Source organism: Malurus melanocephalus, unplaced genomic scaffold, assembly GCF_030028575.1.
Source record: "Malurus melanocephalus ecotype Western Australia unplaced genomic scaffold, MMel_1.1 scaffold_28, whole genome shotgun sequence".
Lineage (NCBI taxonomy): Eukaryota > Metazoa > Chordata > Aves > Passeriformes > Maluridae > Malurus > Malurus melanocephalus.
Window position 1 is genome coordinate 3,691,093 of NW_026623260.1, and position 26,502 is coordinate 3,717,594.

A 26,502-nucleotide genomic window follows, 5' to 3' on the forward strand; every position below is an offset into this window, starting at 1 on the left:
AATTGCTCTAGAACCTGTAACAAAAATAAACTAAAAAGAAGAAAAAAATTTTAAAGGTACTTTTACATATGAAACATCATAAACATAAAAACAATCGAATGGATTAACAGTTTACTTCTCATTTTACTGTGCTTTGCAGCCACACCTTGCATCGTGCATGAAAACACTCTTGTAACACAATGAATTAGCACATTTTAAGCATCATCTGTTTTATTAATGGTGACTATTATTAAAACACCTGCTTGTGTTTACAAAGGTGCATCAGCTGTACTGGATTGCTGGGATACACTTCCATACACACAAAGCTGTGTGGATCACGTCCTAAATTCAGTTATTTCACAGCACTGCTTAGCCCTGAAACACACCTGAAGTATTTGTACATCACATACTTTGCTTCAGCAGCACAGGGTGTATTCTGATGCCTACAAACCTATTAAGGTCACAGACAGCTTGAGCAGATATTTAGGATATCCCCATGAGAGGCAGAGGTATATTATTTGCATACCATTATGCAGTGAAAAACCTATTCAGTTATCCCCGCTGRAGACAACTCACCTCACTGACCTAAATAGCATTCACATTTCCAATATTTGAAGGAACAGCAAATAAATGGGACAAATCCAAAAAGACTCAGAATATCTAAGAATCTCAGCTTMTAAATGACAAATGGAATGCATGCAGACCAATGTATCACATAAAAATATCATGGAAGCAAGGAATGATGAAAAAAGTGAATTMTATGCTTAAGAGAGGACTATAATGTTGAGAGTGAAAGTGGCTGTAGAGATAATTTTAGCAAAAAAAGCTGACATTAGCCAAGMTTATTACGACAACAAAGGAGAGCAGAAGTGTCTCAAAGCACAGAACTCACTTAAAAATAGCCTCCTTACATYTGCAGTGACAGCAGTGGTTCTAATATCATATCACCTGCCCAAAACAAAGTGTGAGAGCTACTGATATTTTATCTATAACAGAGTGCAACTCTTACAGTTCACATATGTCAGCAACTGAGACCCATGGGACATGTACATGTTGGTTCTTCAGTACCACATGCAATACTGTGAATATTTGCTGTAATTACAAATATGTTCTACCATGCCTAATTGTCCTCCTCGGTTTTACTCCCCCCATAATTACAATGTTTTGAATAAACATCTCCCAGCCTTTGCAAACTCCCTTTTTCTATTTATCCTTCCTGATGTCAATACAGCCACAAAGAAGGGAGAATATAAATAAAGTATCTGTGTGCTTTGTGCAGAAAGTCAGAAGAGATTAACATAATGGTCCTCTACAGCCTTAGTCTGCAAATCAGAACCTCTCACTGTTAAACCTTGGTTTTTGCCAACCTGCTATGTGAAGTTTACTTTAAGCTGCAAGCATTTTTGAACCTGTCTCTTTCTGTAAAGCTCTGAGCACAGACACAGMACAAAAGAAACAGTAACCATTGCCTTAAAATCACAGTTGTGAGCAGGTTGAGAAGAACAACAAAAGGGGATCACGGCACAATCAGTCCCATGCCAAAACAAAGACACAGAAACATCAATAGTGCATATTGAAAGGTTTGTGCACATAGGATCTTCAAACACATGGCTGCTTCAGCTGAAAAAAAAGCAAATCAATTTTTTGAATATAAGGAATATAATAATTTTTTGAATCCATGGCTGTACAGCTACTACCGACCCTCCAAATGCAGTTATTTGAAGTTCAGATGAGTAAACCCCAGAGATCTACAGCACTCTATAAAGCCTGTCATGTTACAGTMATTTCCTGAACATCTTCCTTCATTTTACATCTTAAATAGTGCTTATTAAAAAGAAACGGTTACTGGAATCACCTCTTAAAGAAGCTGCARATCCAATGCAGCACCTCGAACAATTACAGCTACTATAGAGCCAGGGTATCTTTTCATATATTTTTTAATAGTACATCTGACAATTCTATATGCTGKTGGGTATGAAACTGATGTCTCATAATCCACGAAATGGATGAGGCTAYAGTCACATATAAAGCCTCATATTAGCAGTATTCTCAAGGGCAAATTGAACACTCCCATGATATGCTCAAAAGCCTCAAATTTATTTCCATTTCAACTTTCCACAGAAACAGCTATTTTTACTCTCATCTGCTCATGAGAAATATAAACAACAACTTTCAGGAATTCAAGTACACTTTATCAGTTTTATCTGATACTACGTATCCTAGTTGGCTATAGAAATTCTGTAGTCACACACCCAACCAACATAAAAAAAACAGCCTTTTTTTTTAAGCAGTAGTTTGCACCACTGCTGTGCTTAATGAGCACAAGACTGTACCAGGAGTGGTGAGAGTGGAGTGTGGCCACTTGAGGGGCAGCTCCTTAAATTGCTCCGAGCTGTCTGTCAAACTGATCTCCCATCCTGTGCCAAAGAAGAATGGAGATAAAATGCCAATCTGTGCATGTCAGGGTTTCACAGGAAAGAGAAAAGGGACATGACCTCAGAAAACTGACAGATCAGAGTTAAGACTTTGTCCAAACTGCAGGATCTGGACAGCCTAAAACAGTCATTTTGAAAACACTGCATCAGTTGCATCCACGTCTGCTACTACRACTCCCTGAAGAGGAAACTGGTTTTGAGGGCTGGGGGTTACTGTCACCTTGCTGGGAGCCATTTCTGTGACRGGATAAATTCACATTCCAAGACATGACAGCAGAGACTGGAATCTACTGCTGCCCAGAAGAAGCTCATAATGCACATGCACATCAAACAGAACATTTTGATAACTGCTCAAGTGACTGTTCTTAATAGAGTGTGTAAGAGGAAAAAATGGGTCATTCTTTTATTGGTTTTAAAATCTACTTTGGTTTCATTTTTTAACAATGCAAGGAGCAAGGTAAAGTTGAATGCTTTAATGCATATACAGGGAAGAAAAGATGGGCCATGCATACAAGAGTTCTGGCAAGAAGAAGCTACCCAACACCATCTCAAGTGGCTCTGGGAAGCTGGAAAAGGCAAAAGTTCCCCTTCTTGGCTTACAGGAAATGTTCAGTGTGGTATTTCCAGTAYGAAATGGTTAAAAACAAGAAGCCCACAACAGACTGTACAGGTTCCTCATACAAGATACCTTTTCAATGGATTTAGTTATTCAATCCATTGTATTCAGCTATAATTGGAAAAGTTTAACACTACATTCAGTTCCCCTGTAATGCTTGGTCAGCAACAAAAAGCACTCATGGTTCTTTTCTGCCTCTGCTGAGCAGTGTTGTGTGCAGACAAAGGAAATGCTCCYCATGCATTCATATTTTGGCACTCCAGCCCTACAGAAATGAAGTTYCCCATAATTGCTACTAAATTTTTAAGATTTGGGGGCAGCATTTGAAAGAAAAATATTCTAGATACTTATCTCTATCGTGTCTTGAAGACTAAGAGAAGAGATTCCATCTAATATTTCAACTTAACAAAGAGATAAACCAGCAGAACTTCCCCTGTGGTTGGGAAACAGTAAAATAATGGTCCTGGACAGGCAGAGAGTGATCACCCACAAGAATGCTTTAATGGGAAGATGGAAGAGCCTGCTTTATTACATCACTGCTTCTGAGAGGGAAGATCACAATCMGATGAAAAACATAACAAAACAAAAGCAGTTATGTCTTGCCAGTAAAAAAAAGATCAGTAATTTATGCTAACTCCACATCATTGTATTCTGTGATTGGAAAAAACTGATGAGAAAAACACCAAATTTTTTAAATTACATTTTTATCTTATACAAAAATACTTTATGCTGCACTCAGATATGCTGTATTTCAGGCATGTTACGAAATTTAATGGCCTAATGAGCTGCTTAACTTCTGAAGAAGAAAAAGAGGGACAACCTTACTGTTTTTGTGGACTACCAGATTACAGTGGAAGGTCCGAGTACCATTCCTGATTCTGCAGTAGTTCACTAGATGAAAAAAAAAAGCCTGAAAAATCTCTGGTTTAATGTTTTGCTAGAAATAGAACTGTACCATCTATAACCAAGATTGTTTGGTGATTTCTTTCAGTGAGTCAGAGAAACAGGGGACTGTGCCATTCTTAATGTTTTACATGACTCATACACATAGCAAGACTCTGCTATTCAACYTTTTTAATCAAACTTAGTTTGATTTAAATCAAACTTATTAGAAGGAATCTTAGCAAGTGAACTTCAAAGCACCTGTATGCACCAAGTAGCAAAAGGTGTGCCAAGAATACCTATGATATACTCCGTTTGTCTGGTAAAGTGTGCAGTAACAGCTCTTTTTCTTTTGGTCCTTTTGCGCACTGAGTTTTCTACTAGGTTCACTCAAATTTAAGAAAGCCCAAAAGATTTAAATAATCTCTAACTTATGCAGCAGTGAGAGAAATTAAACCTATATACTGTTTACAATTTAGGGGAAAAAGCAAGTTCTTACTTGCTAGATGACATCCAGTCATGATTCCACTTGAGACCACTTCCATTACAGTTACAAAATGTAGGCAAACCACCTCTAGGTTAAACAATTCACAAACTTATGTTTGATACATAAAAGAAATGGAAAAAGCCTGAACAKAGTAGACTACATTAATTTCTAACTCCCACACATCCCAAGTGCCTTTGCTGGTTMAGCAAAGTGGGTAAACACACCTGGGTTTAGCTCTGCCTGAACACCAAAAAATGACTGAACCCCAAAAAAGACTTCAGGTGAGCTGGTGAAAATGTCAAAATATTTCCATGACCTGCACCAGAAACAGCTTTTCTCACCTGTAGTCTGCACCAGCCAGATGTGAGCACTGGCAGGACAGGCTGCTGCTCTCCAGGCACTCAAAGTGGCCACAAGAAGTGGCCATGGCAAGGGGACAGCACTGTCTTCAGCACATTGCTCAGAACTCAGCAGTGAAGCCTGACCAGGCAGGTGTCCTAGAGCAAGCTGACACGTCACAAGGCTTTTTGGTAGGTAGCCAAGTGATGTATTTTGTTAAAATAAAACTGGGCTCTGAAGTGAGTGTACTTTTTAATATTTGGTATGAAAACTTCAATCTTCAATCATCCTGACAAAATCCATTTTTGACAAAGAAAAGCATCCCTGCCTGAGCAGACCTGTGTCTGTGCTAGCAGGTGCAGCAGAACTTGGACCTTTTGGTGAAAGGTTGTGTTTCATCTCTGACATCATCTGAATATGATGACCTGAGTTCTAAAAAGCAAGCTATGCTTCAAAGTTATTTTCAAACACAGCTACATGAATGGATTTTCAAAGAATGTATAAATAGCTCTGTCTAAAACTTTACACATCAAACCCAATACATCTAAGTATTACAAGTTGCTTTTGAACCTCTTAGCCTGTAAAGACACAGTAAAATGCAAGTATCACTTATCAAAGTACTTTCAAATTTTTAATATATTAATATTCATRAACAAAAACTACTGTCTGCATCAAAAATAAAAATAAAAATAAAAATTTAGGTTACTCTTGTGCTGGTTGACACCTTGCATACTTAACCAAAGTTCTAAACACTAATGGCTTTATAAAATATTTACAGGATCCAAGACTCCACCATCAGGACAGAAGCAGGGTGGGAGTGAGGGGAACTCCTGGAATGTACAGACTGGCAAAGGGCAGCTACAAGGCAATGGGCAAGGCACCAATGTGATCCCTGAATTTTAAAGCTATGTTTTCAAGACTGTATCAGCATGTGATGGGTTGCTTTTCATATCGAGCWTTTCACAAAGATCGTAAGACACATAAAACCACTTTAATTTAATGTTTGTGAAAACATTTTAAGTCTGAGAGCTAAAATTGTTTTGTTATAGACAATAAAAGATACTTCAAAAAAAATCTATACAACATAGTGTGTTCTATTTTCTTAATACTGTTTCAACAATTTCTGGCAAATGCTACTAAAGAAAACCACTGTCAATTAAATCAGCATGAAACCAGAATAACATCAACAAATGCAATAAACTACCAGCCCTCTACAGTGTGAGACTGAGGCCCTGAGAATGAACAAAAAATTGATCTTCAAAGCAAAAGGATTTTATTTGGGGGAGGGGTAGGCAGAGTCATGGCTGCCAGCTTGTTATAGAAACACAGAACTGATGGAAACAAAGGCTTTCCTGCAAGACTTACTGCAGAACTGCAACCCTGCAGAATCCTTTGATGGCCATCAGTCTGTGCATTTACAGCTCTGGAGATTCCCCCTTCCATCATCTTTCTTAAGTTGACTGATTTCCCTTAAGGTGGGCTGCAGTCAAACCAGACTGGGTGCAGCACTCCCTGCTGCTCTCGGAGTCTGAATGGAGCAAAGCTCCCAGTGCTCCCACCACCTGCCCAACTGGAACCTGAAACAGAGACATCTCAACAGGGTCAGCGTGATTTCCCAGGAATCTCCTGAAATTACTGAAGACATTTTCCCCTGAGGCTTCTTATGGAGAGGCAGCAGAGAGGCACAGGTTAAAACTTCAAACCAAACAAACTTAACATGTATCTCCAAAAGGAAATTCACTCTAATTTAATTAGATATTACATGTAACATTGCCCCCATGACAAAATACCTAAGAAACTCCTTATTTTTAAGTAAATCTGCAACTGTAAACCATGTCAGATTTCAAGTAAATTGTGCAATTTCCMCTATGGGCTGCAAGTCACTTTCCTKAAATACTATCCTRGTTTAACAGCATGTTCATTTATCTRCTTAATGGTTTGAAATKGACTAAAATAAGTATACAAGTTGATCGTGGTCTGAATTTGCTATTTCATTTTGTTTTCAATTATAACACCATCAGGAGATCTGGTGTTTATCCACTGAAATGTGCCTTGCATCAATAAAACATTCTTCCATCAGCAGGACACCTGGAACAATTTAAATCTCTTCAAAATCCTAAATCCTGGTTAGGCAAAACATGCTAACACACAGTGACATTCCAAGCACAAGCACTGGCACTGAAGTTAGGTACTTCTATTAAAATGACTTRCTGAACTGCAAGGCCAGCAATAAATATCACTTATGATAAATGGAAACAATCTTCTCAAATGCAGTTTTCCCTGTTCTTCCACCAGACCTGTTTTGACTAAGATAAGTGCGGAATCAAAGTAATCTCTCTTCTTTCTCCCCTTTCTGATTTGGGTGKTTTTTTGGCCTTATTCTAAGTAGCACAAACTTACTCTAAGCAGCAGCATTGTRTGYGTGGCTGTACAGAGAGAATCTCATYAAAAGGTTGTCTCATGGGGACATTACTCTGAAAGCTCAACTTTTACAAGTTTATATTAATGACTGCATTCCTTTACCAAGCACTAGTGGCTTTTTATTTCAGTTAAAACCAAAAGGAGCATTTTGGTAGTGTTCAGGAGAATAAATTAAAGATGAAATTTAGACACTACTAGTGGCTATGTTGGCTAACAAGGATAATTAAAATATACTTTATACATTATACTGATCTAGGAAACCTGCCCACCACTGTGGAACTTTAATGTATATTTATAATATAAATACACAACACTGATGCTCTCATGTATGTCTAGAGGTAAACAGTACATGAGAGAAATTTTACAGGAGACAGAGAAACAACAACAAATGCACAAACACAGTGCTTATCTATTTGGATACAGCATCATAACACCACAAATACTATTCACTGGTTTTACTCCTGTGATTTTTCAGTTTCTTAAAATTCCTTTCCTTTTACTTAGACCAAAAAAAAAAAAAAACCCAAAACTTATTAATATAAACATGGCCCTCACTCAACTTGTGGCAGTTGTGCCAGGTCCCTCAGAAAGGGGCCAAGGGATCTCTGCAGAGCTMATTCAGCAGGAGGCTGGTGCAGGGATGCTCAGCTGGTTACAGCTCCTACAGCCTCAGACAGACCATCATCAACCATTTCACCCACAGCCAGGGCACGGTGCCAAMCCCCCTCTCACCACAGCCAACAATGCCCTTTTTATTCAACTTCTCTACATCCAAGATGTTTGCAGTTCTTTTGGGTCTGTTCTGCTGCCTTGTGCAGACCCCACCTCAGTGCTATAAGTTTAGCAAACAGATAAAGAGTACATAAAAGCAGCTTTTTGCTTTTCCACAGCRCAATATTCTATTGCAGTGTAACACACAGTAGCCAAATGAACCCTCCGTGGTTATTACCCACCTAATGCTGTAAAAATGTTGCTATGACATTTTGTCTGCTCGACCATTTTAAAGGTTAATTCTGTTTCCTATTTGAGATTTTCCTCTAGGTGAGCCATTCCATGCACTTTCTATTTACTGATTCCAAACAACCCCCAAACTGTTTCATTGCTCACTCTCACTGTTAAGAACATATTGACTGGCTGCCTGCTCTGCTGTTTAATTCATTTATGCTGAGAGTCAGGCATGAAGACAGAATTTTAAATGTGACATTTGCAGGCTGTTGGGTCATTTGAAGCTCTGACAACACCAGGGAGTTCCTGACATACAAACTGGTCCTGATTTCCAATCTTCCATGTTCTGAACACATCAGAAATTCTTCCCGAAGGTACAGATTTCAGCCAAAAGTTTTAAAATCCCTTGTGTTTACAACTTGCAGGAAAGGCTTGTACACGTTAAGGTTTTAAAATAAAGCTTATGTTTTCTTTAAGGCAAAACCAGCACCACCTGCAGCATGAGACTCAATGCCTTAAAAAAAAAACTTATTGCAAGGTATTTGGGAAGATCTACAATAATTAACACACCTAAAGATGTTTAGAAAATTCTTTACAAAATTAAGGGACTTAGAGGACTTTTATTTGCTCCTGTTGATCTTCAAGCATTTAAAAACAGCTCAGTCTGAAACCACAGCTTTGTCTAACATTGCCTATCTGGGTTAGCACTACTCTGACCAGTACCAAGTCCCAGTTTTCAGTCTGGAAGTTTTCTTTATCTCAAGGCAGTGAATGGACTGCACCATTTTGTCTGCTATGATGAACTGTCATTATCTTCCCCAAATTTCAGGCCAAATTTTGAGAGCACACTTGATTACCTGAAAGATTCCATATGGACAATATACTGTTAGGAAAACAGTAATCTGACCTGTTTKGTCCTGATTTAAGAAAACTATAGTTACATGTCCCTGAAGCAGGACTCACATCTACAAAGYTTAAAAATTATTTATTTTGAGAAAATTCCAAATGACTGCAACACAAGAGGCCATTTTGCTTCCTTTAAGGCATSCCCAAGAAGGGGGATGCTGAGTCTCCACAGTCATGGTTGACACAAGTTCTATTTATGTTATTTGGCCATAAGCCTCTCCACACAACAGGCAGAGCCTCTGGGGCTGACAGCAAAGAATGAGGAGACCCATGAATGCAGACTGGGGATCTGATCTACCAGCAGGATGGACTGAAAATCAGMCCTTGAACTTTGAGAGAAGAGCAAGTTCTTGCTATAAACTGGGGAAGACATGTTACAATAAAAATTTCTATTCAATCCCAGCTTGAATGTCCACATCAGCCCTCATTTGTTTAGTTAAATCMATAGCACAGTATTGCATTTAAATAAAGACAAAGTTAGAAGGCACAGTCTAGGAAAAATACAAATCCTTTTTTTTTAATTGTGCAAAACAAAAAGCAAACAAAACACCCTGTTCAAAACAGAAAGTATGATGACACTGCTATAGTTAGAAATTAAAATGGTGCTAATACAGAACTACATTAGGAGGAAAGATTGTTTTTCCCTGCTCAACTTGTCATGAMAATTATCCCACAATAATGACTCCATACTTTGGCTGCTTTTTCAGGAAGAGGAATATGATTTAGGTCAAGATGCAAATTTGGAGAAATTAATGGATTTTTTCTTTTCTATCAGTAGACAGAYAACGATTTTAACAAGTAGCTCTGAAGTGTTAACCGTGTCATACAGCAAGCATCTTTTCATTGCCATGTTCAGAATAAGACTTTYATAATTTAATAGTTGTCATCTGAACAAGACTATCTTGTTTATACATATTTCTAGCATGAGGACATTAATTCTATGTGACCTAGAAAAGCAGTTTAAGTATTACAGATGTTCTTTATTTTCAAAGGAATTTTTAAAATAGAAAGACATACCTGGTGTATTATCTGTGCTACAGGAAGTTGTTCAGCATATTTTAATGGCTCGGTTGCCAGCTCCTCCTCTGGAAACCTGGGAAGAAATTAATTCACATTTGTCAACGTCAGTTCAATGTTTACCAAATTAAGTTAATAAAATTAAGTTTTCAGGGATATTGTTTTGCTTAAGAGAAKAAAAAGTGTATTTTATGACAGTAATGGAATATATTTCTAATAAAGTGTAGTGAAAGAACAATTTTATAGTGTGAAAATATAAATGAACACAAATGTGTGAAACGTTCTGGATTTTCTTCCCTGACATAAAGCACAAATTTAGCAGCAGAAACCTAAGAAAACCTTTCAATTCAGCTTTAGGTGAACAAGGACTGGTGAAAGCTGGATTGAAATCCCCATGGAAAAAAAGTCTTATGCATTTACAGAGAAGATTCAGCACTGTTAACAATACAAGCTTCTTCACTCAATCCTGCCAACATAATTCAAATACGACCATCTCAAAAACCAGGAGGATTCATTCACCATTTCCCATTTTTGCTGCAAGGCCACATCAATGTTTAGCTGTGGTAGAAGTTCAACACCACAAATATTTATGCATTTACCAGCACAGTAGTATGTAGTCCTGGTTGTCAAAAAGCTAGCGGGGAAAAAAAGGGTGAAAACCTCACAAAGAATATACATCATAACCCTTTAAACTTTGAATAAACTKTAGTTGCTGCTGAAAAATCMGAATCCATAAGAAGTCTCTCAAAAGAATATTTAAATGAYAGTAAATTAATATGAAAACAYGTTTTAAACCCTTCAACCATATTGCTTTCATCTACTGGAACTGCACAGCATGTGCTACATTTTCAAAGTATCACTCAAATTTTTCATCAGCCATTCCTCTATCTTTCTGAAGAGTTCTGAATATATGAATTTGAGAAACATGACAAGAAAAGAAGGAGACAAAAAAGATCCTGACAAAAACAAGGCCTTTCTCTAAAGCTGATGCAGAATTATTTTCAGACAAAASCTGTGGCCAAAACATTATTTTCCAGGCTCAAACCAGTACCTTCTACACATTCTAGTCAAAAGGGATCCACACCAGCTGGGTTATTTTACCTGCAGACAAGCTCCCATGTAAGAGCCAGAAACAGACAACAGGCTGTGGTAAAAGAGAGAAAAATATGTGCCCATCTCTTCCTTTTTCCACYACTGAATTTCTGCTGTGGTTTGAAAGGTTTTAAGCTCCAAATGAGAGTCTGAATATCCAGAAATTTGTAATGAACAGAATAGGAAAGTATGAAAGTCTTACTGTATAAGAAATTTAAAAGCAGAGAACAAAAGAAACACAGCAATATTTCAAAGATCATAGTGACAGCCTGCCTAGAACCGTTAAATGTGCTTAAGAAAAATTAAATAAGCAGCAGGCTCTGAACTACTGAGGCTGGTCTACAGATAGAGCTCATTTACTGATACGGTTTTTAGAGTTTTTGGATTATTATGACAATGATGAATTCATACTTTTAACATGAAATTTACTGCTGTTATAGTCCAACACAACCATCAGAGCTTAGAGGGGGATCAGCAATTCCACTACAGAGTGCAGAAGGAATCTTTCCACTCAGTCCATTCCTGCTTTCTATCATTGGTCCTGATTGGCAAGCACATCACAGTCAGTACGAATTGGAGATTACTTCTGTTCTACTGGGATCCTGTTAGCTGACACAACACCTTGATTTATGGATAYCAGCTACATAAACCCATTTTTTAGCCATAGTTCTAGATACAAAATAACTGTACACACAACACAATATTCATCAATATCTTGAAYGCTTATCTCTGCAGTCTTTACAGGGACACTGCAAATCCAGGGGGAAAAAAGGAGTATCTCAAATACCAAAATTAAACACTTGAAGCTGAAAGTAACACCTAAAATTACTATAAACTGAATGTTAGCAGAATTTTTTTTTAAAAAAAGAGGCTTCTCTGTCTGTTCTGTCAAGGACCTTGTACATCTGGCAATGTTTTCTGTCTAGACAGAATCAGCCTTCCCTTGCATAGTCAAACACCCTCCTTGTCAACTGAAGGAAAAAACAGACCTTTCTTCTAATGACAAAGGATTAAAAAAGATAAAGAAAAATTATCAAGATAATTTTAAGCCTTAGGAAGCTTAACTGAAAAAAAATAGGAATGGGAGAGTAGTATAAACATGCATTTAAAAGTAATTAGATTTAAATTGAAATTATGCTGATAGGAGCCTTTCAACATCAAGAAAAACATTTTCCTTTTTTCTAATTTACTTTCTGAAAAAAAAAATCCAGTCACTTGAACTACACTACATTTTATACATAAAAAAATTCTAAGATATAGATTAGGTAGATTAAATTCCAATTTATTTACATACATGTCTACATTTATATACCCATATTTTAAAATGTTTACACACACATAGACATAGGGGCATTTTGGAAGAGAAGTTCAGAACTGTTTTCTCAAMATTTTTGCTGTAATGCCATGAACCTTTTGCATATGTACTTAGTGATTTACTAACAAGTCTACTAAAGAGTTTTATATTCTTCTCTCCTGCAGATAAGCCTAAAATCCCCTGCAAGTGGGCACAGAGGATGTATTTGAACCGGTCATTTACATAAGAACAGAGACAGCTCATGGTCAGTAAGATCAAACCACATGATACAGCTCACAAATGGTTGAATTCTCCCACCCAAAGCAGGGACTGGTCCAAAACTGGCTCCTCATCCAAAACTGGCTCCTTGAGGCCGTGTGAGCCTTGAACCACACACAAACATTGTCCAAACTGGGGTGGGCCACACTGACAATGGCTGCAAGACAGGACATCAGCCCAATTCAACAGCACAGATGCAGCCGCAGCCTGTCTTTGAGGAAGTTTTGTCTTGGTTTATCTTGGTCAGTTTTGCTACGGATCAAGCAAAGCCACTTTCAGGGCAGTTTGTAGCGAGGAGAAAGAAACCCACTGCAAAGGTGCTCCTTAATTTTAGGAACAGCAGCCCTCAGCACTCCTAGACTGGCTGAAGGACATGTAAAAGGCAGTCCTCTTCAAAAAAGCATAAGGGAAGAAAGGCCTAGAGAGGAGAAGGTCAACACAGAAAAGGATGTTCTACTTGCTCCTCTTTTGCAGGGTGGAGGAAAAGAACATATCAGAATAAAGATCATCTCCATCACAGTTCTTCTGACCTTGTCTCTCCCTTTCACAGAGGGACACAAGTAAATTGSTTACTCCTTCCAGAGATAATTTCCAGGTGCCTGGGGAGGCATTCACTTCTGCTCAAAACTAGTTATGTCAGGAAAATATCCAAATACAAAAACCATCTCAGCTGATTGAATTTGTGCTCAAATCACGTGTGGCAATTTAAGGCTGTAATTTCACAAAATTAGTTGCCCTCATTGTGTTTAGTTCATTCATATTTGACACTTAAACCTTTATAAAATTAAGGGCTAATTTGTTGTAATACAGTTTTCTTTGTATGTTTAATTTCTTTCAGAACAATTCTATTACAGAAACAAAGGTAATTTTTCATGAATTAATTTTCCAGTAAGAAACAGTCCTTTCTGTCTCAATTGAGCATGACAGCAGAGTGCTGCCAACAGTGGCAAAGCAAGCTAACACAGTGGCATATCAGCATATACGGCATCATGCCTGACAGCTGGTAATGCAAAGCATAAGGAGATCTTGATTTTCAGGGAGAAGACTAAAAGAAATGTAAAATCAGAAGRGAAGTGAGAAGCAGTAAGAGATAGCAGAAGAGGAGGATCTTGAAAAATTCAATTTAGRAGTTATTTTTATACTGCTACTGTGACTGCTCTAAGATGAAGGAAAGTGAGCATGAAACAGAAACTGTGGAAAGTGAATCTAAATCCAGTAAAATGTGTCAAGATATTTAGCGAAATATCTTATTTGTTATTTATATTTGCTAGCTTGCTCTTGAGGGAGGAATCCTGTGAAAGTCAATGTGTGCTAAAGAAACATAAATTCTGAACATGAGAAGGGGGCACATTGTAACACAAGTGCTAACCCAGCCCTTGGTTTTCCACACAGAATATCTATGTGCAGTGGCTTTAGGGCAGAGATGTAGTTTATCTTGTGCAAGTGTTACAAAAATACGGGGGGAAGGGGGGAAGTACAACATGTGATCACCAACTGGTTTGCTCATAGCAGAAATTTTGTCTGAAGACATTTAGGAGACAGAAAAGTCTAGGTAAAACCTGGCTTTCTGGGTAAATATAAACATTCATTAATTATACCAGGCAATAGGACKAGGCTAGTATTTCTTCCTTCCTATATGGTCTGTAGACTTGATGGTTCCGACAGCTCACAGAATTTCATGTCTATGACTCATGTACAGGTAATATTGCAGCTTTTGAAATTGTTATTCCTTGATGGTAAGTCCTAATAAATAACCACCTCTCTTAGAAACTATAYAAACTGCAAGTCAGAGTGTCACCAGGGTACAGAGACAAAAAAGCATTGGAAGAACGGGTTTGGGGATCACCATCTTTCTTCAGTGTAGTTGCAAATGATTTGTACTGCTCAAGTGCTGCCGGGCTTGTTTGGGGCATGACTTCTGAATAATGAGAATGGAAATACTGGATTGGGCTGTCCCACTTGTAGAAGAAACATGGCAACTGCTCAGACAGTCAGCACGAGACCAAGGGATGCAATAACACAGCAGTGCCTGTATCTGATACCCAGGACTGAAAAGCTGRAATTAATCTAGACCTGTGTATAGCACTGATAGCTTTATTGACTGTAAATACATGAACACACTTGCATCTGGCAATAAAAAGAAAACAAAATACCAGAGCTTTATGCACCACATCAGAAAAAGTTATGAGCTTTCCTATTAAAGAGAGGCTGAAATGGGCTATGTCGGGTTTGAGTGAATAGTTTTTAAAATTGGCCGTTRAGAAATTTATCTACCATATCCATGGTACAGAAGATTAAGAATTAAACCTTGGATTGATGCCAGGTACTTGATCTATCTGTTAAATCCTAACTTCATTCATATTTAAGAATTGGGTATGTTTCAACACAAAGGTACATGGAAAACAGCAGTGCCTGCAAAGCTGAGACCATGCTTAACYCTGCTCTTCTCCCAGGGTGTCCTCATCAAGGCTTTTCTTATCTCTAGAAGGGAATGCCAGGTTTGCCTATGCACATGTTTGCCACATGGACACTCACAAAGAAGAGAAGCAAYTACTTGAGAGCATCATCATTCCAGGGAACTTCCTCACAACGTCTTCTCCCTGGCACAGTTTCTTTAGTTAAAGAGTCAGCACTCAGTGTGCATTTTATTGCTGCCAGCTTTGCTCAGGTGAGTTTGGATCTCTCCCTCTAAAGAYCTAATAATGCAAACAACTTCCTTCATTGCCCTGGTCCTGAGCTCTCCTGAGCAGGGAGCTGACCTTGAGTGACCTCACAGGGCTGTCTCACAAGGCCAACACTCATCTTTGCCCTTCATGGCTGTGCAGTCTGGATTTCACATCTCTGGATGGGAAAACCATTAGTGCACATCCACAGATGAGGAGAGGAGGCAGCTGTGGTGGAAATGTGCAGGCATTTCACAGSTACAGCCAAGAACACCAAGAGTCTCATCCACAAATACTGTGACTTCCTCTCAATAATGCTTTCAGTACCTACTGCAGCAGATGGCAGACCATCAAAGACAGCTTCAAAAGAAGATTGCACARAAATGAACAATAGAAGATGGAGATAAAGGAAAAAATAAATTGACAGCAAAAATATCTTTGATGCAAYGAAAAGCTAAAACAGTGTTAGACACAATCAGTTTTATAATTTTTTGAAGAAGGAAACGACTGACTTGCATTGTGAAGAAAAATTAACTACTTTAGCATGCTGGCCTTTGCAGGAAGATATTCCYGTGGAATAAAGAGGTAAAACATCTTACAGCTCAGAAATGCAAAACACTTTTTGTAATCTGTTCAATTATTTTCAAATAAATGTGAAAGATTTTGACCCAAACTAGTCATACAGACTTATTCCTGGAGTTTAAAAAATAACTGAAGTCTSTAAATGCACAGCGCCTTCTGTTGGACCTGACCATAAAAAGGTCTGCTGGTGTTCCCAGAGTCTGCAAAACACACTGAGWTACTTCATAACCTGGATAAAAACTGACTGCAACAAATGTTTCCTCTRTCTTTCTGTGATCCACACAATTTCTTATCTGAAGGATTTCAGATTATTAACCTTTGTCAAGCTACATATTCTTAACCATCCCACAATCCTAAAAAGACGTAACAAATCTATCGTGTACTTYAACACAGGCTGACCAATATTGTCTCTCTCCTCTTTTCTGGCCAATGACTTGTGTCAAAAAATGTTGCTGAAGGGACTCTGTTCTGCCTGCTCCTATTTTTATTCTGAGGCAAGACATAGGGAAGGAATTAAAAAGAATATTAGCTTAAGTAAGCAGAACTGACTTTCCTGCTGCTAGAAGCCACAATGACCTATAGGRCTTCATTTTGTTATCTCAAGTATTCCACATTTTAGGTAAATTAGAAAATCTCTTTTGAATTAATTTAAAACTTCCATATGATGATGCTGCTGAAGCACAAAATGCTAATCAAAAGYTGGAGATAAAAAGACCCACTAAGTCTCTCCTCTATCACTGAAAATCACCATTTGAGTCCATAGCTGAAAGTAGGTGCTCATTGCTTAATGCTAATTCATTCTCACAGCAGGCAGGTATTGTGGGGGAAATGAAAAAAAAGAGAACAAGTGTCAAATTTCCTAAACTTGAGGCACATTTATAAGGTCCAGTAATATCAGAGGAGCTTCAACTGATGGTCCAAACCAGTCAGAAGAGAACACTGCCCACCTCACTGTGCAAACGTTTGATYGAGTTTGAAGTGAGTATGTGCTGTACCTAAGAACTAAGGCAGCAAACTTCCTCCTTCCAATCCTTCCTAATTGCATGGGGAAACGTTTCCAAGAATGGTTAAAAAACACATAAGTTATTATCRTTCTATGTCTGGAAACCCATGACTGAATTTCATAGTAATCTCAAAGAAAAAGATCCAAATAGTCCCATGCCACCACACGTAGGTAGTTTAAACACTACTACCAGTACATGTTGAAATTATACTTTCAGCTGGATAAAGCAAGATTGTTCATTTTCCACAACCTGAAAGTTTATCCACAGTGCCTGATCTTTATGTAGACCAATTCAAAACCACCTGCTAGTGCACTGCAAGTCAGGAAAATCAGTAGGAAGATGTTTTTAAATCAAAGAATTAACCTGGGAATGTGCCAAGATAGCAGTTCTATTATTTAGTGGCCACAAGAAGTCTTTATAGCAAAGTTCATTTTGTGTTTAATACTACTGTTCCTTTCTGCACATACTCAAACTAAACAAGTATCTGCATTGGTTTGCATTGTTACACTTTTCAACAAGCACCTTCTTAAAAACCCCGTAACACATATTTTAAGTCCCAATATTCTACACCTACAGTACATATTTCTATTTTTTCAGTTCATGAAACACCTAATGTACCATCCAGCTTAAATTTCTCATGAGACTGCTAAGTTCAGTACAAGAACCTGTAAAAGTTGCAGTGTTCTCTGCCTGTTCTCTGCCCAAAACCATCCTCACCCTTTTACCTTACTCCCTTCATTTCAAGCTTCCTATTTTGCTTTTTTGACCCTTTACTCCAATTAATCAAGAGAGGTAACCACACAGAATTACAGAAATCTTGTTTCTAAGGTACTTTTTGAGATCATCCAGTTCAGCCTCCCAACAGCAGGTCAGGTTCAGCCATGGCTTCGTCCAGCTGAATTTTCACAACCTCTACAACCTCTTTGCACTAATTCCCTCTCTTTGCAAGCATTTCTCCTCATGCATAACCTGAACCTCCCAAGCCACAACCTACAGCCACATTCTGGGAGAGGTGATTGAGAGACTTGGGCTTGCTTACCCTTAAAAGGCAGAAATGTAATAGCAAGCTGCAGATGGTACTGGTACCAATATTACACCCAGATTTTCTTRAAACATGCTACACCCAAGGCACTCAGAAAATTAATCATAAAAATTACRGTTCTGGGCTTTTGAGAAATGGTTTACTGTGCAATCATGTCTCTCCTGAATATTAGATGTTGCTTTTGATCTTTTTTGATACAACATGATCAGCAACACATTTCCATAAAGCAGACAACCAAGACACATCAAGAATTACAGAACACTATACTACAAAACTTAATCGTTTCCCCTTTTTCACCAGTGCTGTTCTCTGTTCCAGTGCTGTAGCCAACTCTAAGGGTCCTGAGATCGGCCACACAGATAAAATTGAGAAGCATTCCAATCAGCCAAGCAATAAATGCTTTATTCTCCTGTCAATGCATGGACCTATGTAACACTATATGGTTAACCACATTACAAGGGTTTTTCTTCATAGAAAGCTGCACAGAATGTATGCACCTCTTAAGTTTTTCATCAGTCTTATCCTTGGGACCATGATCTTCTGTTATTTATAGATGAGGTCTGCACGACTTTTGTCTGGATTCTGTATGTTTGTTCTTGTTAATGGCAAATGAAACCTCCAGTTCAAATACAAACACTTAGATTATATTCTCTGAGGCCAAGGTGCTGCAGTTTACYGAGTCTGCTGATGTTGAACAAATCTGTTCATGTTTGATCCTGTAGTGCAGTAATCCTTTTTCTTACTATTAGTATTTTGGTCTGTCTTTCTGTCCTCACTTATCTCATAGCATTAGAACCAAAAGGACTTGTCTCCTGTCTACCACAGATGCTGTATATTAACCAGAGTGTCCGATATTAAATTCAGTGCCTTTATAGCCTTTAAGCCCATACAATTTAAGTGGTGCCAGGAAAAAAGGCAGAATCAGCAAGTCATACTTATCCTGGGCCAAGTACAAGGCACATCATTTGCTAACCTCCCAAAGACACACACATTGGGAACTCCCCTGCCTATTCAGGGAAGCCACTAGGTACAAGGCCTGTGGGACAGAAGGAAGGACTTTATATCCTTGTGTTCAGTTCAGTGCTGTTCTAATTCCAGTACCTGTCAGCTCTACCAATACAAGATACATATCTGGATTTGCAAGTTACTCCTAGATGCAAAGCCAAGCAAGTTGGCTGGAGAAGCCAAACTTCTAATATTCACAGGTGGTTTCTATTCTAAATACTTAAGACAAAATCTGGCATCTCAGACACCTGCCAAGTCCAGATTTCTCACTACCTCAGCCCCTTCTTACTGGGAAGGGACAGATGCAGTAGCTCAGAGCGTGCCACAGGCTATCACCACCCTTTCTCTCTGCACTCTCCAAGGAACAAGCTTAGAGCAGRAACAAAATCAGCTCTGAGGGCTACAGGCATGTGCCTCCACTTTCTTTCTTCTCAGTTACCTTAAATTCTTGCACAGATTTATTTGTCTTACTGCAATAGTAAGGAGATAAAACCATTTTAATATGGAAAAGCTTATTTACAAAGTTTCCTTTAATTTACATATCAATTCTGCAGCATGGTAAATGCCAAGCAATRTTTAAGCAATCATCAAAGACCTTTATAATGCAATAAAGCAAAAGCTACTTCTGTGAAATATAAGTTCCTAAAAAATTAATTAGCACGTTTTTCAACAACACCTATATCAGTTGGACCTAGCCGACAGTAAAAATACGTTTGTAGAATTATTATACTCACAAAAATGTCTAATGGAGACTAATATTAAATAGTTATTTCTGCAAATGGGACTTAAAACTATTTAAATTAAACCTTCATTATTCTGTCATGCCCAAACTTAAACTGACCATGACTTTCTAAGACTTTCTTATGACAGTAGAGTACCTACAGCAAATGGATTCAGCTGGTTTTACTTTCAAAAACAAAACAGAAAAAAATACCAAGTTCACTCTTTTGTGAGAGGATTATTCCATGTTATTTCTTTTTAGACAAATGCAACAGTTTACACAAAAATTATTTACAACTTTAACTAAAATTGAAGGCTGAGTATTATTAACCTAATCTCAGTCTAYATATCATTTTTATGGTATGTTCTTCCATTATTTAAAAGTAATTTCCTACAAACATTTATAATCTACAGAACATTTCATCAGTTAATCTRAATGTTAAGTTACATTATCAGTAGATGCCACCATCAAGAGCCTGTGTAAAGCAGAAAAGATCATGATGCCAATCTCTAGTCACTCAGTTTTTAGAACKTCAGCTTTGTAGCACACCTCATGTAAAAGAATAAAATCTCCAGTGCTGGTACAGCCTTTCCCAATCCCACACATATATATATGAGTGTGTCTATGTGTGCATAAAAGGCAACTTTGAAACTAAGGCAAAAATTAAAAGTTTTTTAGTTCATTTAGCACAGATAATGAAGGCAGATTTCGCTTTTGACACCTTAAGATGGAATAAGTAATAGCTACAGAAACAATGGAACAACTCCAATTACACAGTAATACACTTAAGAAAAAAATTCCAAATTGAGAGAAGCATAAAGCAGGCAAGAGCCAAAAGAGTTCATTCTACAAAATTTTATATGGCACATATTAGTAAATATACAAAGTCTAGTAACGAGTTTACATTCTGTCTTGCACCTTTCAACTTCATATTTTAYGTTTTGTGAAAAAACCTTCATTTTTAAACCAGCTGTTTTCTCTCATGTTTTCATGAAAGTTCAATGTACCTACCACCAAAACTGCAAGAGTACTTTGAATGGGAGCACTACAGTGTAAGTTGAGTATCTTTATTGTATATGTTCATTGCTCAGCCACAGTGGATCCTCACTCATGAGTGGGACTCCCACACTACTACAATATAAGTAATCAAAACCATTGGCACTGGATTTTTTTGACAGAAGGAATATCAAAGTATTTTAACTATACCACGAGGCCCTTCTACTTACATCACCATATAGTTCTACTCTGGCTTTGAAGTTAATAATAGTTGAAAGTGAATGATGGCAATTGAGTATGCTGGTCCTCTACCCAAGGAAACTAAGAAAAAAAATACTTTCTTTCGCATTTTAAGGCTAATACCTCTGTTGCATTTTTTCTGTGTGTATTCTGTAGAGGCTATACAGCACAACAAAATCTTATTGCAAAGCTCAGAGTGTGTGTTGACTATTTGTGGTTAGTGTATATATTCTTTATGGTTGCTGCTCAACTGAGATTTCATGGGTATAAGTTTTTATACTTTAATGTCTTATTTCTAAAAAAAACGACCCAGCAAAAAACCCTCCCAAAAAAATCCCAATCGAAACACCAACACAAAAAACCCTAATCGAAACACCAACCCCAAATCCTCTTCTGCTGCATTTATCACCACTCAGATGAACGCCGCGAACACACCCATCCTGACCGATGAATACCTAAGCCACTTTGAAATGAAAAATTTCCATTYCAGTAAATATACTGCACAGTAATATACTGAACTTTCACTAGAAAGCTGCTCAGTGACTGCAGTTACTGTCTTATTACAGAGTCCTGGAGTGAAAGGTGATAATACAGTATTTACTGATGCACTGTATTCAGCGAGCGAGCGAATGGCAGACAGATAGCGAGGGGAACGCAGCAGCAGCAGCAAGAGGAGCTGCTCTGTCGGGCTGACTGCTAAGCAGCCACAAACACTCCCTGCAGCAGCTGCCCTTTAGCACAGGCAGAGCTCTGCTCAGGATCGGGGCAGCACCRCAGCGCCAATGCCTCCTCACACGAGCTGGCAGCCTGCAGTCTGCAGGGAAGCCACATAAACTCTGGTAAAATATGATTACTGACAAGAAAATGAGAGTGCTGATGGYTCTCCACAGGTAGAAATTCCTGGGGTCTTCCACTTATCTCAAGAATGTGCTGTTTCTTGCTATTCAAAAAGTTTTGCTACTGATCCTATGGCTGTAAAAATATGTTGACCATGTACGGGCCACCGCATCTTCAGTAAAACCACCATTGCATGAGAGATGTTTTCCGTGGAGAGCAGAGAATATTGAAAGGTTATACAGCCTGAATTTAAGACAATGGCATAGCCAAGTGCAACAGAAACTGGTATGGTTACATTATACTCACCTCAGGAGTACCATGAAGGTCTGGAGTTTCATTTTGTGATTTTCTGGTTTGTTTGTTTACTTCCAAATAAAACAGAACTACTGATTGCTTTGACATACACATTAACCCACTACATTAGACTAATCGCCTACATGATGTCAAAATTATTTTTTACTGGAACTTTGTTCACTCCACTGTAAACTGACAGTACATTATTGTAACTTACTGATTGAAATCTGCTCTTTGAACAAACAAATAGTTTTAACTGTGTGTTCACAAATAGAGCYGTAAAGGTAAGCAAACCCAAAGTAWAACTGGCATAGGATAAACTGCAAGAGAGATCCTGAGAGAGAATACTMCAAGCAGATGCCAAGTCTGGAAATGCCTCAGCTTGTGGAAAGGATGTTATTGCACAGCAGCCACTTCTGATACACAGCAAACACAATGGAAGCCCTCTGTCTGTTACCTGCTCGGTGAGCCCCCCCAGCCCTACTATGAATACACCATCGTGGCACCAGCCCACTCTGCAACAAAGGCATAAATACGCATGTCTCAGCCAAAACAAGAACGCACTTTTTTACCTGTATGTGGAAAGACCAGTCTAAGACAGCATTAAATATTAAATTTCAATAACTGTTATACGAAATCACAAATGAAAAAAAAAAAAAAAGACAACAAAGAAAGAATGCCTTTTAATTTGATGAAAGACACCCTTTCCCCAAGTTTATTCAGCTGAAGCGAAGTAGTTTGCAAGGTGGTTTATTTGCTTGCACCACCTAGTGGAGTTTAGTTTAATCTACCAAAATAGTCAGAGGTCAGTTGTGTTCCTACCTCATGACATTGGTGACAGACTGCATTTTGTCACAGGACAATGTTTCAAGCCTCCATGACCCACCCACAGCACTACACTGTTAGGTTTCCACACATCTATAAAAACACATTAAAAAATCAAGAAAAACAATACCTGCTTTGCTTGTATTAAGTTCTGCAGGAACTTAACAGAGYTGTCACAGAAAACTGTTTCATAAAGGGATGTTTATGAGCTTCTAATTCAAAGCACATGTCAACAGTACCTTGTCAGAGTGTACCACACATAAACTCCAGAGTCTGAACAGATTGTAAGGTGATAGCAAGGCCACACACTGACATTTGGAATATTTCTGCAGGACTTATGGATCAAACCCCTGGCAGAGACAGGCACATTGTGCAAAGGGCTCTGCCTGCAAGAATGAGGGCTCACCAAGCAACAGCAACCACTTGTGACATCTTCCAGCTGCAGCAGGAACAAACACCTACAGCCCCTCTGTCCTGGCTCCAGTTTGTTCCACCACACTTTATGCTCATAACCTGGCTGCTTCATAATGCACTGCCCAGCACAAAACTAGTACTAGTTTCCAGCCACACTGGAAACGTTTATCAGACCAAACCCCAACCTGATAATGGACAAGAATTAATCAAATATGCTGCCTAGGGCCTGTACTGAAACACTAAACTGATCCTGTCCAGAATACATTCTTATCCTAGTTATTCCTAGGGAAGAACTCACATACTGGAGTAAGAAGTCTGTTGCATCTGATCTGAAGCAGAAGTCATGCTAAAGAGGCACTCTGTCGAGTGTTTCCAGATGAGGCAATTAAACAAGAGATCAGTGCCAAAGTGCTTCTACATCATCCGTGTGAATTTTGCAGAGGAGAGACCTTAAACATTTACAGAAATTCACACCACCTTTCTTTCTTWCAAAATATTTTATGTTATGATTTCAGCTTAATCAGTCTCAGTTCTCACTTCCATACAGATGTGTATTTGTAACTCTGACTATTGTCASAGAAAAAGTGCTAAACCCACTTTACAATAAAGAATCACAAATGTTTCATTCGGATGCACAGGAAGACTTTGGGGAATGATGCAAGACTTTTTACCCTTCTATAAACTTCCATACGAGGGAAGAGGAGAAGAAAACATTTTTGTTTCACAGTGGTTTATAAAATAATCAAAATCTGTTTGTTTAGAAGCAATGCCTTTTTTTCAGAAGAAACAGATGCCAGTAACAACTGCTCTGACATGCACACAAAGCCCCAGGCTACRGCTCTGTCTAGGACAGTTAAGTACCATCTCCTACTACACACAGAATCATATTCTAACAACGTGAGAGGATAACTGTGCTGCAGCCAAGCAGACAACAACACAGCTGAGAAGGCAAGAATTGAGTCAGACTCTGTTATAAAGAAAGGATGAAGTGTTTGTTGTTGCCCTTTTTGTACTCAAACTTGTAGTTTGTTTCAATCCTCATATGAAGCACTTTTTCAGGACAGAATATTAAAGTTACTTTTTTCTTCATAGTTTTCTTATTTGGTTAAGGCTCCAACATGGGCCGTTTTGCTCTATGAGGACTAAGATCAAATTTAAGACAACAGCTACATAGGCAGGAGGAAAGAAGATGTTTGCAATTTTATTCCATGTACATTTGATGCTCACCCACATAAAATCTAATCCTTCACAACTATGGAGTAACATCTAGACAAAACACTAGACTTCTTACTTGATCTGGATGCACAGCAGAATGCTCACTCCATTCAAAAAGATAAAAAGAAATCCAAGCTCAGCCCTTAAATAATCACTGATAYTGGAATACAGGTTCACATACAAAGGCACAGGCAACTGACTGCACCTGTTATTTTATGTAAAGGTGCTATGAATGGGCAGCTCACATCCCCAAACTCACCAATGTGGCTCTTTACTGAAATTTTTATGACCACAATTTTTAAAGCTGCCTTTGCCACTCCTCTCCTGAAGAGCAGGGCTGTGAGTTGACCCCATGTACCATCCCATGAAGAACTCATAGCAGTGCCATTGTGGGACCACATTTRTTAGTTGGAATTTTGGTCATATTTATACCATAAAGGACATTTTCCAAAACTCTACTGCACTGATTAAGCCTGCAGTTGCTCAAAAAACCATTTGCAGAGAAAAAAAAAARGAAGGAAAAAMCCCCAACAAACAACAACTCATAAAACTTTCAATCATTTTTAACCAAATTCACAAAAGTATCTCCTTAATAGGGTCTAATGGGAACAAAACACTAAAACTTTTATCAATAGTGGTCCTGTTTCTAAATAAAGAMAAGCTGCTGCTTATCAGGGATTTCTAAGATAAAAGCTGAGCAGTAATCATATTTGCCTTAAATTTCATTTTTATTTTTTAATGCTTTATGAAATGGCCCTCATATTTTCTGTTACATTTCTGCTCTTTTTACTCAGCTATTTTCTAAAGCACTGGTGGTTGCTATGGTAACTGTGGCTTTTTTCCCCTCAATGTTCATGCAGGTTTTCATCAAACCCAATGACTTTTTTTTTAATCTTATCTGCTCTATAACAATAGTTCTTTGACTAAGGTGCTGGATACTGTACCAGATGAGAATCCTGGTATTTCACAATAGAAATGAAAAAATGGTAAGTTTTGCTAAATTCTGAAAACTAGCAATTAAAGTGGAGGGTTTTAGGAGGTTGGTTTATTTGTTTTTAAATGWCTGAGTACATTCCTTTCTTCCTTTTAATCTGCGTATTATTCAGGTGAAAGATAAAGCCAATTTTTAAAAATAGCAATGCTTAAGGAACAGAAAACTTTGTTTGGAACCTTTTTGAAAGAAAAGTAATAACTGTTGTTTCACACGGACTAAGCAGGACACAACTAAACTAAATGAGAACTGTGTCATTTACTGCATTTCCACTACAGATTAACATGGGTCCAAATCTCCCTGTCACAGAAAAAAAATACTTCTGGTCATTTTAATACAGTATTTCTCATGATCAGCAGACAGTTTATTACCAAGCTGATCGATAACCTACAGGAAACAAACTGCAYATGCCAGCAAACAGATGAAGAAAATGCAAAGGTCTGAGCCACTTCCAAAAACTCTTCAMTAAGATTCTATTTTAAATCTATTCTTCCAAGAATATTGAAGTTTAGAGCTAAATTTTTCAATGCAGATTTGGTCTTAAAGTTTTGCTTTTCCTTGTTTTAATGCAAAGGAGATGCATTCTTGATATTTTCTACAGGACAAGGTTATCTTTTTCTGCTCCAGATACGAAGAACCACTCAGAAGGACTTATCACCTTACTCACCAAAAGTAATACACACAGACTGGGCTGATTAAATGATACAAAATTAAATGAACATACAGGACTGAACATTCAAAAAAATTAATCCACCATACTTTAACAACAAGGAGATAAACTACTTCACTCACTAAATGAAGTCCAAAAGTAGCATTACTGAACTGAAGTTTTACTCCAAAATAATTACCTGAACCTGGCCCCTGACTGCAATGTTTACAGGCAGAGCCATGCTGGAGACAGCTTGGTCCAGTTCAGCAGAGTAGGCTATTGAAACAACCTTTGCTAAAATTAATTCACCTTTAATAGTRTCATTTTCCTAA

General features: G+C 38.0%; 1 protein-coding gene across 1 annotated transcript in view; it reads right to left on the reverse strand.

Annotated features, from left to right (window-relative positions):
• Positions 1-26,502, reverse strand: part of PIGK (phosphatidylinositol glycan anchor biosynthesis class K) — a 64,038-nt gene that overhangs the window by 12,620 nt on the left and 24,916 nt on the right. Inside the window, exon 10 of the mRNA XM_057363563.1 lies at positions 10,028-10,103. Within this exon, the coding sequence (XP_057219546.1) occupies positions 10,028-10,103 (76 nt within the window). The remainder of the gene's footprint in view (positions 1-10,027; positions 10,104-26,502) is intronic.